Genomic DNA, 17,877 nt, shown 5'->3' on the forward strand with positions numbered 1-17,877 from the left:
AATCATTAGTCATTAGTCAGGATGATTAATCTAAGTATTAATTTTAAATAAATGATCAAACTATTAATTGGTCTATTAGTTTGAATGTTGACATTGTAAACGAAAAAGACTGAGTTGAAGAAGATGGGGTACATTAATTACGATGATCAATAAATTATATACAAATGATATACCAAAAGATTAAAATATAAATCATATAAAAAGTTTATGAGATGACTATGACACTAAATTAGGTATTCTTGGTAAATGCCCATCAAATTAAGATCAAAGAATTGGACTTTGTTGATGTACAATTCAAGTTGCCAAGAACTTCATGGTATGGGCAAATGACAGTTAGATATTCCAATTGAATATTTTGTACCATACTACCTAATTATTTTGGCCGAAACAATTTGACAAAACAATCAAGTAATGTGTCTTGTTCTTTTCTCCCTTTTTGATGTAAGAAAAAAGAATAACGATACCCAAATGTTATAACAGAAACCTATCGTCTTCTTATTATTCTTGGCATAGACTCGTTTGCTTTATTTGTTTTACGTATCTATATAAGTTGATATTGATCGATACTTTTTTTATAGTCTAAGACTATTACAACGTAGTATATGTTCTGAATCTTTCTTAGTCATTAATAACGTGCATACACCTTGCAGACATAGTTGCTTGAACCTGAGGTCTTTAGGGAGAACAACATCCTTTAACCATTGAAATCGCTTGATGGGTTCGGTATTTATCGATATTAAATAAACATAAGTTTATATGATTGATATATACTGATGCAACAAGAAACCTTAGCTTGAGTGACGACTTAAATGGAAGGAGAAAGGATGATCCTGTAAGGAAGGGCACGTAAGTTCTCTAGGAGAGATGTCGGAGATGCTTAAGTACGAGAGAGTCCTTGAAGAAAGGAGAAGGAAGAAATATGAGAATAGAATTCATTTGGATCCGTATGAAAACCTAACTCCATTGCATTGCCAGAGTTATGTTGTATATTTGAAGGAGATAAGCGGACTCGAACCGCTGACCTAAAAAAATTTAAAGCTTAATTCGATTACAAATATAAAAATTTAAATTTATAAAAAATATTATTAGTTTTAAGATTTTATTTTCAAGGTCGAGCTTCAAATGTTGATGATATGTTCAATACTATCAAGGAAATTGTTGGATTTCATCTAAGGGGAAGGACTATTAATATATTAGACATTGTTAATATTAATCTTTGTAATCAATGGAGTATAGTTTGATTTTGTTTGATTGTCATTTTTTGATTTAGGGCAATCCTTGTACTCTGAACACTGATTGTTTTTTGAAGCAGTTCTCTGTTCTTTGGGTAATAACATCTAAATTATCCAAAAAAAAATTCAAAACAAATTTATTTTGAATATGATTTTTTTCTTTTTTTAATTTAGTTTGATTAGAAACAAACAGTTTTCATATGAAAAAATTGAAACTGAATTGAAGCGCATAGTAATATTTTTAAACCGAAACCGAATCGAAAAATGAAAAACCCAAAACTAACTGCATGGTTTCGTTCAGATGGATTTTTTAGTTTTCTCGATTTCGTTGCTCAATCCTAAATATAAGTATGAATTAATGTATGTTCAACATATTCTTAAATATTGAATCCACCAAGTGTTCTTTAATGGTTAGAGAGAATGCTATTCTTTCTAGAGGTATTGAGTTCGAACAACCGCATCTGTAGGGTGTTTACGTTATTAATAATTTAAAAAAAAATTATCAACAAATACTATCTTGTAATCGTCTCGTACTATTTTAAAAATAAGAGAGTGTATTCTCAAATATTCCAAATCTCATCTTCTTTATTACACCAAAAATATGACCTCAACACCATGTGATGCAAAATCATCTTAATTTGAAGTGTGCCAAAGATGCACGTCTTTGGGATTACGTGGCATATATCGACCAATCCCGAAGCGACACATTCGGGTTTTCTATTTGTACAAGCAATTAATTAAATAATTAATAATATATATAAGTTGATTAGTTACTTGCGCCTGGTTTAACATGTTTGAAGATCAAAGGCATGGGCACTTGGTGGCTTTGGCATGTGAGTTTATATACACGTTCAATTCAATGGTTGGCTTAATGATCTATTATGGGGTTATCCTCCTAACCCTATTTACTCCATTCATAGACATCATGATTTTAACTCCTACTAACATTGCTTAAGAGATCGAATGTTTCATTTCACTATACCAAATGATTGTTGATAATCAAATCAGTTTTAATATACACTAAGCAAAAGCTAGAGGCAACCCTCAAGAGATTATTTCGTATAAACCTCGTACATCATGGACCATACCTCGAAGAGTTTTGTCCAAAAGACAAAGCATTATCCATTTGGTTCTTTTTCTCTATAAATATAAATTATCATCATTGAGCCAACTCACAAACCATACCCATTTCTCCAATAGCTTTCATATCTCTATTTTTCCTTTTATTTTATCAATTTTTATTCACAAAAATGGCTCCACAAATCAGACAATTACTAGTATTATTCCTTACTTCTTTTTCTTTATTCTCACGTTACAATGCTTTCAAGGAAGACCAAAATCATTATTTTGAAGAAGAAATGGGTGATGCCTATGATCCACGAGCTTACCCTTGGTATTACGGGAAGCTTGACGATTCGATGATGGTGTCAAGCTTCCAACGGTACACCGTCGCTTCGGCTTTAACCGGAACTGTTGTTGATGTCGATGGTTTCGGTGCAACCGGTGATAAGACTCATGATACCGAGGCATTCGAGAAAGCTTGGACGAAAGCTTGCTCGTCTAAAGGTGCTGTTGTTCTACTTGTTCCTAAAGGGAAGAACTATGTTCTTAAGCCTATTAGATTCTCAGGTCCCTGCAAGTCTAATCTTACTATACGGGTTAGTCTCGATATTGTTCCGATTCTTCATTTTACGTACCAGATCAACGCATGTACCCGACCGACATGACTCGTGTTTACTGTTGAAATTGCAGATGTATGGGAACATAGTGGCATCGGATGATAGATCGGATTACAAGAAAGATAGCAGACACTGGCTTGTGTTTGATAGAGTTGATAATTTGTTGGTCGAAGGTGGTGGAGGGAAGATTAATGGCAATGGGAAGATTTGGTGGCAAAATTCATGCAAAATTAACAAAAATCTCGTAAGCTTATTATCCTCTCTTACGGATGGATTGAGAGTAGCTAGCGGGTGATCGTATTTTCTGAAATTTTCAAATTATCGTATAATTTAGATTTTTCTTTTATATTTTTTATTGATAATATGTTTTCACAGTCTAAATTTTATAAAATTTTCTCCCTAACATTATATCCTACGTTCGTCCCTGCTCTTTCATGGCGTCAAACGCTACTTCTTTGCTCTATATTTGTTTCTCCGATCAAATACGTGCTGACATTTTTTGTTGCATTGTTTTGCAGCCATGCAAGGGTGCTCCAACGGTAGGTTAAAGTTTTCACCTTTATTTTCTTTAACGAAATCCGTCGTTAAAATCGTCGATTAATCATCGGTGCAATGATAAATGACAATCAACAACCAGTTCGTCTAATAGATAAAATGTTATAATTATAACTGGTACTTGAAAAACCCTATATGATGCAGGCTCTCACCTTCTACAAGAGCAAGAACTTGGTAGTTCGGAACTTGAACATTCAAAATGCTCAACAAATCCATGTTTCTTTCGAAAGATGCACCGACGTTCGAGCATCCAGTTTCAAGATAACATCCCCGGAGGAAAGCCCGAACACCGATGGGATTCATATCACGAATACGCAGAACATCCAAGTCACAAGCTCCGTCATAGGAACCGGTATAGGCTCTTCATTCGTTACGAGTCACATATATTGAGATTCGAATTTCGAATATGAACACTTCAAAATGTTCTTGTTTGTTAATTGAAGGTGATGATTGCGTATCCATTGTAAACGGATCCAATAATGTGCAAGCTACCGACATAACCTGCGGTCCGGGTCATGGAATTAGGTCTTTTAGCTCGAAATAAATTTATCTATCTATCTATGTATGTATATATACGTAAATTTACTTACATTAATCTGTTTATGATGACTGAAACTCAGTATTGGAAGCTTAGGATCTAAAAATTCAAAGGCCTTTGTCTCCGGTGTGACTGTTGATGGAGCTAAACTTTCAGGGACAACAAATGGAGTTAGGATCAAGACATGGCAGGTACTCATATTCGAAACATATTCGAATATGAATATCGGATCACGATCCTTAAAAAATAAAAATAAAATCGAAAGACGAATATGATCAATATACTGTCAAATGATTTGCAGGGAGGGTCAGGAACAGCAAGCAACATCAAATTCCAAAACATTGAGATGAACAATGTGAAGAACCCAATCATCATAGACCAGAACTACTGTGATCAAAGTAAACCATGCAGTGAACAGGTTAGAACGAAGGAGCCACGCACACCAGCTGTTTGTTTATTTGTTACAAAGAATAATCCTCAAACTGATTGGTGTTTTTTTTTTTATTTGTTGCAGAACTCAGCAGTTCAGGTTAAAGATGTGGTGTACGAAAACATCAAAGGGACCAGTTCTTCTGAAGTTGCAATCAAATTCGATTGCAGCAAGATTCATCCCTGCCAAGGGATTGTGCTTCAAAATGTGAACTTGCAGTACCAAGACAATGGAGCAGCCAAAGCTGTCTGCAACAATGTCAAATTGAAGGAAGGGGATACTGTTCCAAAATGCCCGTGAAGCCTTTACATCTAAAAGTATTTACATACACATACAAATACACATATACGAATACATATACGGATACAGATACGGATACTGATACAGATACAGATACATCATTACAATGTCTAGGCTGACTGTAAATACATATACGTTAAAGAATAATACGAAACAATTTATTGTATATTTGGGAAATATTCAATAACATTGAAAGTTATAATATTCTTGTCAGTTTTTCTTCTTTTCATGAAATATTAGACTATCTTCGACTGAATTCGAGCCGAGTCGAGTTTGAATAATGAAAAATTCGAATTTGATTGAAATTTATTATTTGAATTTTGATTTGAGCACGATAAAATATTATCGTCTTAAAGTTGAGTTTGGCTCAAAATAAAATCGGAATTTTCGAATTTGGTTTAATTAAGCTACTTCATACTATACTCAAACTCGAATTCCAACACGTTTCATATACTTTTTTTCCCTCAATTTATTGGATGCTCCTACTTGGCATTAGAGACTTGTCGACAGTGGCGTCTAAGTTCTAAAACTGTGAATATGATGCAGAATATAAAATACAATAATACAGAGAAAACTTCTAAAATATATGAGAATTTGAAGTTTTTAGAGAAGACTGATCCTATCTGCTCCCTTTGGTCCGTATCCGACTGTGACAACTGAGCAGGCTCAAACCAAGATCAAGTATTTCACTCAAGTGAAAGCCAGGCCTACCACTTTCGTCGCCCTAGTGAGTGGGAGCACCAAGCTCTCTGATACATATGTAAGGTTTATAAACAAGTCTTTGAAGGAAGATTTCGATATGGCCGGAACTCCGATCCGGATCATGCAGCGTCCTGCTCCGATAATGGCTGGGAGGATAGGGAGTAAGACCGGCCAATCTTCGGGTAAAATGGTTGAACGCACACCTTTGGACAAGAGAAGTGTCCTTGTTTAGCATGGCACTGGCAGTTTTAGTCAGTTTTCATCTGGTTCGTAGGATTTTTAATTGGATGACATATTACGAACTCCATCCACATTTGATTTTCACACACACACACGTATATATTTGTCTTGACAGTAGGAAGGACATATTTTCGAGCACAATAAATCAAGAGTAGACCTATTCATATTTAGATATGCTAACGAGATGAGACATCATCGTCTTTAAGTAAGATTAGAAGTTTAAATCATGACATCATAAACGAAACAAATTGAATTGAGATGACATTTTCATGATAATTTTTTACGATATTCAATCGGAATCAATGAATTAATAAATCAAATATCGATTAATTTAATTTATATTTTTTATTAAGACTCTTTTAAAATATCAAATATATATTTAAATCAAGCAGCATTTGCGTCGTTGATTAAAGGAGCAAATGGTATTTGATTTCTTCCATGTTGGTTAAAGTAAACCCAATAATTACCAATTTAAAGAATAATCATTGGATTGAAATGAAGGAAGCTTACCTTCAAAGGTGATAAAAGGAAAAGGAAGTGGTGCTTACTTTAATTATTGTTTTCACTTTTATATTGACATTAACTAATCCAATTAGTTAACAATTAACAATACTCTCGCACGAACCGATTTATCTCAGTTGTTAAAGGAATTGTTATTGTTTCCAGAGGTCATGAGTTCGAGCACCAACAACTCTAAAGGTGATTGAACGTTCATTGTCAAATAGTTGAGAGTATTTAGAATAAATATTACTTTGTAATCATATTAGCTTAATAAAAAATTAACATTACTCTCTTCTAATTTGTCATGTTTGCATGAATTTTTTTGGTTTAATGATATTTTTAACCCTCAAAACTTTTCAAAAAGTCATTTTATCCTTAAATGATGAATATGTTAAGTTGATATAAACTATTTTGTCTTTTTTCAATGCTAACATCAATTATTTTGTTTTTTTTTCTCACAAAAAATTAAAAATTTGTAAACTATATAAGAATATATTTAAATAATTAAAAATTAATTTTAAAAAATAAGTTAACTAATGACATTATAAGAATAAAAGATCAAATTATAACAAATTAAAAAAACAGAGATAAAAGCACATTTTCAGAATGGCATAGGGACCAAAAGTACAATTTTACCTTAAAAAATAAAAGAAGTGACCGGTAAATAACGGTCGATCATGAGCGAAGAGCAGACACCACAGCACGTTCGCGCGGGGAACTAATATTAAAAATCAATAAATATATTAATGGATAATATTTAAAACAAAAGATAATTTAAAAATAAATACCTTAAAAGGTTAGCATTAACTAATATGATTTGATTCGTTCATACAATGAGTGCTGTGATCAATATATATATATATATATAATGGCAGCCGGCAACGCTGAACTGAATTATAGCATTAAGAGAATCAAATTACATATTATAATTTAATTCCAGCACATATTTTTAGAAAGAAAAGCAGCAAATTGTTTGATTGGGGAAGGCTGGAAACGAGGAAATTGATTCGCATGGCTTAGACGAATTTCCAGCCTCTGTTCTGCTCTTTGGCATTGATTCGAGGTAACTTTGAAATTGCTTTTTTGTTTTTTTGTTCTGATGAAAACCCAGTTTTAATCGGTCAATTCCCATTAATTTTATCAAAATCTGCGTTTTTTTTATAGATACCTTTTGTTAATTTTGTTTAATCAATCCATTTTTTTTGTTGGGTTGTCATCAACTTTTTTACTCAACGTTGTTTTCAGTTGATACCCTTTTGTTTCATGAAGTTTTGATCCGGGTTTTGGAAGCTGACACTCAGGGATGAATTTAGGGAGTGCTGGGGTCGCATCCCAGAAAATTTCAAATCTTTTTGTAGAAGATCTAATTTCGTATTCCTGGAATTTTATAATTTCATACCTCTAAATTCATAATATAACTTCTTAAGTTGGCAGCCATAGTATAATTTCTTGTGTCCGTCCCTGCTGTCAGCACTCGTAGTTTTATCAAAGTTTATGAACCCAAATGCTGGATTTATACTATCTAGTATCTACCTTATGATCTACAGAATTTAGTTTGGTTTGATTTAGAGGATCGAAGTTGTGATACCAGGATTGTTGTTGACAGGTTGGTGATTGGGTTTCAAAGGAATCCCATTGTTTTTTCAAGCTTTATTTCCCTTGTGGGCATTGAAGTCCAAGCATTTTTGTTGATTTAGAAGGGAAAGGAAGCAGAGAGGTATTGAGAAGTTACATTAGCTAGTTAGTTTAAAAATCTGAAAAGTATTAAGAAAAAGAAAATGAGTGTAATCTCTGGTGTGATTTCGAGGCAAGTCTTGCCTGCATGTGGCCGCATGTGTGTCTTTTGCCCTTCATTGCGTGCACGGTCCCGGCAGCCTGTCAAGAGGTATAAGAGGTTGATCGCCGAAATATTTCCTCTCAACAAGGTTTGAACTCTTCGAGTTATGTAAATTTCCATATGTATACTGTAGTATACCTGCTACTTTGTAATGCAGGCTATGCAGATGGCTAAAGTTCAGTGACAGATCAATTAGAACTACTTTAATTCAATCACTAAATAGGGTTAGCTAAGCAAACATTAGTCATAAGATGGTGATTCACTCATTTTAGTCATTCTCTATCTTTATAATGAATGAGGATTTGCATCTTTAGCATAGGTTTGTCTTATGTTTTGAGCTATATCCTTCCACTTTTTTGATCACATAAGTTGAATTTTTTATGTCGTAGGAGGATGGACCAAATGATCGCAAAATAGAAAAACTTTGTGAATATGTTTCGAAAAATCCGTTACGCATCCCAAAGGTATAATTTGTTTGTAACCCCAAGTACATGCTTTTGATGTGTTAATATTGCTTTTGAAATCATCTTTCATACTAGTTAATCATGTTAGTATCCTTCTAACTAGTTCTTGCACATGGTATGACCAGATCACTGATTCCCTTGAGCAAAGGTTCTACAAGGAGTTGAGAAACGAGAATTTTCAATCAGTGAAAATCGTCGTTTGCATTTACAAGAAGTTGTTGCTCTCTTGTCAGGACCAACTGTGAGTTTTTCTGTTGCAAACTCTATGGAATATCTAGACCATTGCATCATGGGATCTTTTTTTTATGTTGTCATTTCCTTATCCAAGTGATTTTGGTATTCCATTATTTTAACCACTGTTATAATGAAAACAAGTAACCTCAATTCTCCAAATTCTTATCTAATATGTATTTATATAGTACTGTACTTAGATGAGATTGTAAGTCTACTTCAACAAGGAAAGTACTCTTCATTCAATAATGAAAAGGCCTCCTCTTATCAGTATGATACTCTTTTTGCTGAAACTTGTTATACCTTTATGGATTCTTCCCTGTAATTACTGAGTTTGGACTAGCATTTGAGAATATTAAGTGTTTTTCTATTATTTGTACTGATAAAGATGTAAGTGATCATGTCCCTTGATCAATGTTTCCATTGTTAAAAGTTGTTCATATTAATAATGTTCCATTGTTTACCAAGAGACAGAAAACGTCCGTATAGTAATTTCAGGGGTAATATCTCAATCGAACGTGCTGAAATAATTTTTTTATTTTCTTTTTACTTTAATTGTTTCTTTGAACTCACTTGATTTCTCGTTATCAATCCTTTTTTCTATAGGACACTATTTGCTACTAGTTTACAGAGCATTATACAGACTCTGCTGGATCAAACACGGCTGTATGAAATGCAAATTCTAGGATGTCAGACTCTTTTTGACTTTGTAATTAATCAGGTTGGTAGTTTTAGACTTTTAGTGTTTACTTGTATGATTTATCGTGCTTGCGGAGTTATTTTACTTTTATTAGTAATTAGGCTTATGCAACAGGCTTCAAACTCATTTTTATCTTACCAAATTCTGCAGAAGGATAGTACTTACATGTCAAACTTAGAAGGCTTTATTCCGAAAGTTTGTCAGTTAGCTCAAGAAATAGGGGAAGGTGAAAGGGAGACAAGCCTACGTTCAGCGGGGCTGCAAGCAATTTCTTCACTGGTATTCTTATAAACGTGACTGCTCTTTTTTTTTTGACATGCATGAATATATATCAACTTTTATTTAGATTTCTTGGAAATAGATGATAAATGGGAATCTTAATTCGTATAACTCGACCAACAATTATATCTAATAGTAATATATACATGTAATGAAGGCACATGAAACTAAATTGGAAGGTTTGCTTAAGTATTGTAGCTAATGAGAGTTGATGATTTGTTGATACTTTTTTCTTGTATGTGGAAAGTTTGCAGCATTGCGAGTTTATTAAACATATAAGTCAATTCATTTTATTAGAATGAATGCCTTCAAGGTTCACTTTAATGCACCCTTCTCACAAGAACCAAGGCAATAATTTTGCCTTCCACAGTTATTCTTTTTTTCTGACAGTTCTCATCTTTCTCTCTGTCCAAATTGTATATATTAGTACTCTAACATACGTTCGATTTTCTATCTTCTGGTGTAGATTTGGTTGATGTCTGAACGCTCTCACATTTCGGTGGAATTTGATAATGTAAGTTGATTCAGACTTGTTAAAATACACTTGCAAGTTTATTGCTCTGCTATTAACTTGTTTATTTTCTTCAGTGCCTTTGTTTGATTGTTTTCAGTTATACTGATATATTTCAATTACAAATTCTCCGTTGATGCGATTCATTACTTTCTTAACTGACCAAAGAAGCTAGAAAAAAATATGGGTTATTTGTTGAGTCTTTTAAATACAAAGAAAGTTATCTTCTTGCTGCATTTTGGATTTTTTTTACTTTCGGCACTTGGATCAATCTGTTCCGGTAACCTATGGTCTGTATGTTGCAGCGGAATAAACTCACTGTCATTCCGTTTAAAAGATTAATCCACTTGTGAGAAAGATACAAACACTTGCTTTCATTCATCTTTTATTCCTCAAACTTTTACCTAAATTTGACTGATTTTGCTGTAAATTTCCTAACATATATTCACCTGAATAGTTTGGTCATTTTTAGTGCAGTTGATTTCTTCGTGCTTTAATGCCCCTCTTTTTCCCTTGGTTTGGTTATCAAAATCATGTATGCAACTGTACTTCTTAAGAACCTTTAATTTAATTGAAGTTATCTTAGTTTAGAGTATGTTGTTTAGTACCATTTTGCATTAAAGGGGTCTTCAATTATCAACCACAGATTGTTTCAGTTGTCTTGGAAAATTATGGAGTCCCAAAGAAAAATTTAGAGGACCTTAATAGTGGCCAAAGTCGATGGGTGCAAGAAGTGCAAAGAACTGAGAGTCGTGTCACTCCATCGCGAAAAGTTCTCATAAAAGTTCCTTCATGGAGGAGAATTGTAAATGACAAGGGCGAACTAAATGTTGCAGTGTAATCCCATAACTCAAGTTTTGGATTTAGTTTTGCATTTCATTTGAACTTTTACCTTAAAATTAGCTTCTTTTTCCCCCTCACAGGGAAGATACCAGGAATCCCTGCTTCTGGTCCAGGGTTTGCTTACATAACATGGCAAAACTAGCAAAAGAAGCTACAACAACACGACGTGTTACGAGTCTGTGTTCCGGTACTTCGATAAGGAAAAGTTATGGTCCGCTCAAGATGATGGTCTTGCCTTGCCAGTCTTAAGGGAAATGCAGATTTTAATAGATGGTTCTGGTACTCATTGTTCAGCTTTTCCTAAAAAATAAATGACCTTTAAACGGTGAGAAACTGATACTATCTGTTTTCCCACGTTTGCAGGACAGAATGCACACTTTCTGCTGTCCGTACTTGTTAAGCATCTTGATCACAAAAATGTCCTCAAACAACCTGACGTGCAACTTCAAATTGTAGAGGTTATAACATCCCTTGCTCGAGATTCAAAAGTCGAGGCTTCTGTGGCAATACTTACTGCAGTTAGTGATGTTATAAGGCATTTACGAAAAAGCATACATTGCTCACTTGATGATGCAAATATGGGAACTGAAATCATAAATTGGAACAAGAACTTCAAAGAAGCAGTGGATGATTGTCTCGTACAGTTATCGCATAAGGTAAGACCCTTCTGTTGTTCTCGAATAAATGTGTTACTAAAACTTTCAACGAAGCTAATTACTTTGTGGTTTAACTCATGTTTTTGTTCTTGTGGACAGGTTGGTGATGCAGGTCCAATTCTTGATGCTATGGCTGTGATGTTGGAGAATATCCCAAATATTACATTTATAGCAAGAACTACGATCTGTGCTGTCTATCGCACTGCTCAAATCATAGCCTCACTTCCAAATCCATCCTATCTAAACAAGGTAATGATCATAATCGTAGATTCATTTTTGTTGATGAACATTTCTCAGTGTTGTGTTGTTCCCGTAGGCATTTCCCGAGGCTTTGTTCCATCAATTACTCCCAGCTATGGTCCACCCTGACCATGAAATACGGATTGGAGCGCACCGTATCTTTTCTGTTGTTCTTGTGCCATCTTCAGTTTGCCCTCAACCATCCTCTGTTACTGGAGTAACAAAGAAAGCCTCTGGTATTCCAAGAACGCTTTCAAGAACCGTCTCCGTGTTTTCTTCTTCAGCTGCCCTTTTCGAGAAGCTAAGGAAAGAGAAATCCTTCTCAAGGGAGAATGCTTGTCTAGGGAATAAAGAAACTGTTGCTAGTGAGGAGCAACGAGAAAACAGTCAAAATGGGATTCTTATTAGATTGAAGTCATCTTACAGTAGAGCATACAGTTCAAGAAGTCCGCCAGTTTCTTCGGCAACAGACGAAAATCCTCCGAGCAATTCAAATACAGAATATGTGAGTGTTTCAAATTTCCTCTCTAGAATTTTTTCCTCTATTCTTTCATGGTTAATAGCATATCCAATAAGTATATGGATATGATCTTCCAAGGCCCTCCAAATACATGAAAATCTTGAAAAGAAATGGACATTCCCATGTCGGACTCAAACCCGTGTCCGGCATTCTCATCCGAGTTTGAGTAAAATAGTACCTGATTTGGGAAGCAATGACTTGCTCTTTACCTATATGCTTAAAGCTGCTTGTAAAATGAATGGTTAAACTTCAAACGATAAATCCTATGATTTGTATGATATTTGTTAAGGTCGTGATCTATTTTTATGTGGCTATTTCTATTTGTCAAACCTCAGGAGGCCAATTCCTTACGGCTTAGTAGCACTCAGATTAGTCTCTTGCTTTCATCGATTTGGGCACAGTCTATTTCTCCACGAAATACACCACAAAACTATGAAGCAATCGCTCATACATACAGCCTCGTGTTGCTTTTCTCTCGAGCCAAGGTAAATTGCTCGATTGTTGCTATCAGCCTGGCACCTTTTTGGTACAACTTGTTCTTATAAGAAAACTGGGGTAAAAATTGTGATTTAGATTGTTGAGTTTGTGATTTAAATTTCTCTAGAATTACGATTGTTGCTAGAATTACGTTGTTATAAGAAAACTGGTTTTAGCAGCATTTGTGATTTAGATTGGTTGAGTTTGTGACTGATTAGCATTTAATTCATTCATTTTTACCCCATTTTCATCCTTTAAATGTGTGGTTTGCAAGAGCTATATACCAAGTGTTCTGCACTCTTCATCTTGCGAGTAATTCACTCAGTTCTTATTCTTTAGCATTTTGATGGACATTAATGTAGAATAGAGACAAAGTTTGATTTCTGGGAATTACCTTATTTTCCCATTAGAGATGTTCATGAGTCGGCTCATGAAATTTTTCTACCTAATTATTTGAGTTAGAATGAACGTTTTCATAATAATTTATACTGCAATATTAATCTACAAATTTTACCTGGATAGCTGGTGGAATTATCAGTTGACCAATCTACAAATGCATCGTAATTCTAGCTACCGTCCTAGAAGCTGTTCCCATCCAATCTGCAATAAACAACGTGTGTCATATCAGAAACCAGTTTTCTTATAACTAGCATAAACATGGTGGATCTTAGCAACACAATTTAAGAGGTTTATTTAAATTTTTTAGAAATTTAATGGTTTGATTCTTAAAAATAAAATAAATTTTAACTAGAATTTTTAAAAATTAATGAAAACTTCTTCAATTAAAAATTTACAAAATGGTCACCCGACTATTTAGTATGAACCAAACTCATCATTTTACGTTAAAAAATTGACGACATTTTGAGTTGGATGTTAACATGATGACTGATATATGATAAAATTTAATCTAGAATTCGAAAATCTATCATATCTCAATCAACAGGTCAACATCTAGCTTAGACTGATGTCAATTTTTTAACGGAAAATGACGAGTTAGGAACATACTAAATAGTTGGGTGACCACTTTGTAACTTTTAATAGTCGTGGGACTCAGCAAAGCAACACCCTATAGTCGAATAATCATTTTGTAACTTTTAATAGTTGAGGGACTCAACAAAGTATCATCCCATAGTCGAAGGACTATTTGTGTACTTTACCCTAAAGTTAAATTTTAAAATAAATCTAAATTTAAATTAGAATAAATTTAGCTCCATCCTAAGACAAAAACACAAACTATAAAAGGACGAGTGTCATCGTCGCACTGCCTCTGCCTAGGCCTGTAAATGAACTCAACATTAGCCACTGTTCGTGTTCGATTATGTTCGTCCGTTCGTGTTCGTTTATGTTCGTTCGTTCGTGTTCGTTTATTATTTAAATGAACGAACATGAACAAGCTATATTTCTTAATAAACGAACATGAATAAAAAAAATTTGTTCGTTTATGTCGTTCCGTTCGTTTGCAGGACTATCTGCCTCTCAAAAATATTTTCCCACCATCCAAACAGTAACCCAAGTTTCTCGTTACCTGTCTTCACCATCATAGTCCATTCAATCATTTTTCCGTTCCCTAATTCACTAATCTCGGAAAAAGCTTGAAAAAGAAGCAATAATAATTAGATAACAGTTAGAAACAGAAGCATTCACCCGAAATTATAATCCACGTTTATTTTTCTAAGTTTCATTCCTTTTCGCTCCCACCTTCTAATTTGCCAGCTCTGTTTGGTTCTTTCCCTTCTCTTCCTCAAACCCAAAGATCTTTCTCCATTTTTATAAGCTCCGGTGTCAGCGGTATGGTGTTGTTTTTCTTTCTTAGTTTATTATTCATTCGGTTCTTCATGCTGTTCCTGTTTGATTTGATGTTTGCTGTTCTGGGTATGCTTGATTTTCTCTTCATTTTAATGGGATTTGTTTCTTTTTCTATACCTCTTGTTTTAATATTGTCTTCTTACAAAGTTTTTTTGCTAAAAAGTTCACAAATTCTTCTCCTCCACACATGATAAATAAAAGAATTCTAATCAATTTGTAAAGCAATAGCAAGTAGGGACCTACTCTTAAGATGAGTAATCGCCCAGGCAAGCTCCCATCTTCAATCCCTCACATGACGCTGCAAATGATAAATCTGAAGAACACTTGACCATACAGTTTTGAAAAAAGAACAACCAAAAAAGATATAATCTATGGTCTCAGGTTCACTTCCACAAAGGATACATCCAACATCCAACATCAAGACCAATACAACCTGTCCTTTGTAGGGAATTTGTTAAAAATTGTCATTCAAAAGATAATAGAATCTCTGGAATATGGAAAGAATGTCATGCCAATTTGTGTCACTCTACCTTGTCTCTCCTATGTAGGATAACATCCCAAACATTAGCAAGAGTGAGCTCAGGGTCTGAGAAATCCAAGTGCATCACAGCAGTTCTTAGCTTCAACAGCCTTCTCCATATCCAGCTGCTCGTAGCTTTCACGCTCACTTGTCAAAAAGTGGAGCCCTTAAGCACATGCTCATAGATCCATGCAATCCATATGGAACCTTCCCTTCTTAAAATTGATTTAATGAGCATGAACAAGCAAGCCTCATTCCATGTCGTCAAATCTTTAAAGCCTATCCCCTCTTCAGATTTTGGACAACAAATAGAATTCCAGCTGACTCGAGCCCTTTTTGCAGGTTTGTCTGTATTCCTCCAGCAAAAATCTTACACACTTCTGATTAATAATAACAGCCTTAGGAAGGATTAACTGCCTATTCCAAAATATTGAAAATTACAACCTGAATGAATTGAGTTTTCCCTACATTTAAAGACACCGAGAACTTAGGCAATGTGATGCAGAGCTTTATCCAATTAAAAACAATGGGGGGGGGGGGTTAGAGAGAATGCTCCGACACAGAGTCCATTGGGTCGTGGAAGGGGTAGAGGTACAGCTAGTTCGTTACCTTCTTGGTACCCGAGAACACCTCTCCGGGATATTACTGCTGTCGTAAGTGTACTAATGGCCTTTTTCCCTCTTTTATTTATATGGCCTAATATAAATTTTAAGGATATTAACTTTATATTTTATACTAAAAATTTAGCGGCTATATGCAGCTGCGGAGCGCGCACATAATTTCAGGATGAGCATACATATATTAATAGAAAAAAATTCAAATTTCAGTAAATTTCAGAGTAGACAGTTGTCCATTCTAACAGCAACATACATCCGTCATTGATAGTGGGATTTTAAATTTTAAGGAATACGATCACACCCCAATATCCCCTTTGATCTATCAGGTGTCTTGTTCATCCACAATCCATTTGCCTGTGATTCATGGATTCATTCATAATCCATTTGTTTGATGTTCATCTTATCATCTTCATTTTTTATCAGGTGTCTTATTCATCCGTAGTTCAGATTCAAGATTATTTTAACTTTTTTAGTTGGATCATGTTGCTATTCTTTTCCCAATTTGTTCTAAATTCTGCTATCACTTTCATCAATTGTGTTAGTCATTATACTACTAGCATCCTATGAAATTGCCACATTTGGTCCCTTGGTTGCATAACTCGAGCACCAGATATAATTTTTTGCTTAACATCTATGGCTTTTGACGCTGAACTTCAATGATTATTTACTGTTGCTTAACTTGAGCACCATAGAGTTTTTTTCACTGAATTTGATGAAGATAAACAGGCCATCAAAAGGCGGAGAGTACGGTTACGAGACGGTGAAGGCCAATCAGCCGAGACTCCTTTACCCCATAATGAAACTCTTCTTGGTTCAAACATATCATCAGTTGCTCAACTCGAGCCCAATTTCTCAACACCAGCTTCGACTTCCGGATCGAAGCCTTGCCCTCCGTCGATCAAGAGTATGTGGAAGATTTTGCTGAACGTCACCGATCGAAAACAGAGGAATCATCAGGAGAGGAGCTTGTTACACCCCAAAAGAAGCTCTTGAACTCCATTGACACAGTGGAGAAAGCCGTGATGGAGGAGTTGCGGAAAATGAAGAGGACCCCGAGCGCCAAAAAAGCCGAAAGACGACACAAAGTCCGAACCTTGATGTCGATGCGATGATTTCGAGGCCGGATCATCCTCGTTGGGAAAGCTGGCTCGATCATCCTCTGATGATACGTTTGCATACTTGAATACATACTTTCTATCATCATTTTTCTCTGGAATTGACAATTTTCCTTCAGTCCTCACCAGGGTTTCAAATCACGGTCAGAAAACGTGATATCACCCGCGAAATAACGGTTTCGCCGCCGACTGAATTACCCGCTACACCCGCTACACCCGCAATAGCGCTCAATAGCGTCCGCGATAGCCGTAATAGCACCCGCGACGGCACAATCATGATAAACTCGAAATGACCAAAACGCGACCGCAACCGCGATTTGAAACCCTGATCCTCACTGTAGGGTACTGATTGAACTGGTAATCAATGCAATCTGGTTTCTTTCTGTCCTTCATTCTTTGAAGGAATCAGTGTGGGAACACAGAAGGATTTTGTTTCAACTTTGAAACTATGTAAATAATATTTCCTCCGTCCTATTAAATGTATCTCTTTTAATTTTTAAAATTATCTCGTTCAAAATATCATATTAAATAAGTCAATAAATAACAATATTTGTATTCTATATTTTATCTTTATATGTCGCCTATTTTATACTTATCAAAATAAATCTATCAATCAATTTTTAAAAAATAATTTTTTAATTCACAATATTTGAATCTAAAATTGGGTAAAACGTAATTTCTTTATATAATTCTTAACTAATTAATTCGAAACAAATATTATAAAAGTTCGTATAAGTTAAATGGCTTCGATTGTAAAAGGATTAATGTTATTTTTAGAGGTCTTGGGAGTAAGTCACATGTACATGTCATGTTAGCTCTTTCCACATATTTTTCTATTTTGATCACTTATGAATAACAAAAATATCGACGTAGTATGATATAAT

The 17,877-nt window shown here is 34.7% G+C and overlaps 1 protein-coding gene and 2 pseudogenes across 1 annotated transcript; all 3 read left to right on the plus strand.

Annotated features, from left to right (window-relative positions):
* Window positions 1-2,417: 2,417 nt before the first annotated feature.
* Window positions 2,418-4,812, plus strand: LOC120202900 (polygalacturonase-like). Its single transcript, XM_039203253.1, has 8 exons — window positions 2,418-2,890; window positions 2,985-3,155; window positions 3,430-3,450; window positions 3,611-3,818; window positions 3,910-3,991; window positions 4,087-4,195; window positions 4,306-4,422; window positions 4,519-4,812. The coding sequence occupies exons 1-8, from the start codon at window positions 2,483-2,485 to the stop codon at window positions 4,732-4,734; spliced, it is 1,332 nt and encodes a 443-aa protein (XP_039059184.1). The 5' UTR covers window positions 2,418-2,482; the 3' UTR covers window positions 4,735-4,812.
* A 2,871-nt stretch (window positions 4,813-7,683) lies between these two features.
* Window positions 7,684-13,003, plus strand: LOC120202766 (annotated as a pseudogene).
* Window positions 13,004-15,461: 2,458 nt separating this feature from the next.
* On the plus strand, window positions 15,462-16,993 carry LOC120202767 (annotated as a pseudogene).
* Window positions 16,994-17,877: the final 884 nt, after the last annotated feature.

This window comes from Hibiscus syriacus, unplaced genomic scaffold, assembly GCF_006381635.1.
Source record: "Hibiscus syriacus cultivar Baekdansim isolate YM2019G1 unplaced genomic scaffold, ASM638163v2 tig00009009_pilon, whole genome shotgun sequence".
NCBI classification, from domain to species: Eukaryota; Viridiplantae; Streptophyta; class Magnoliopsida; order Malvales; family Malvaceae; genus Hibiscus; species Hibiscus syriacus.

Bases quoted from the DNA above. Each gene is read 5' to 3' on its own strand.
- LOC120202900 (XM_039203253.1), top strand. From the start codon at position 2,483: ATGGCTCCACAAATCAGACAATTACTAGTATTATTCCTTACTTCTTTT. The intron at 3,992-4,086 runs GTCTTTTAGCTC...ACTGAAACTCAG, and splicing joins GGTCCGGGTCATGGAATTAG to TATTGGAAGCTTAGGATCTA. The intron at 4,196-4,305 runs GTACTCATATTC...AATGATTTGCAG, and splicing joins TTAGGATCAAGACATGGCAG to GGAGGGTCAGGAACAGCAAG.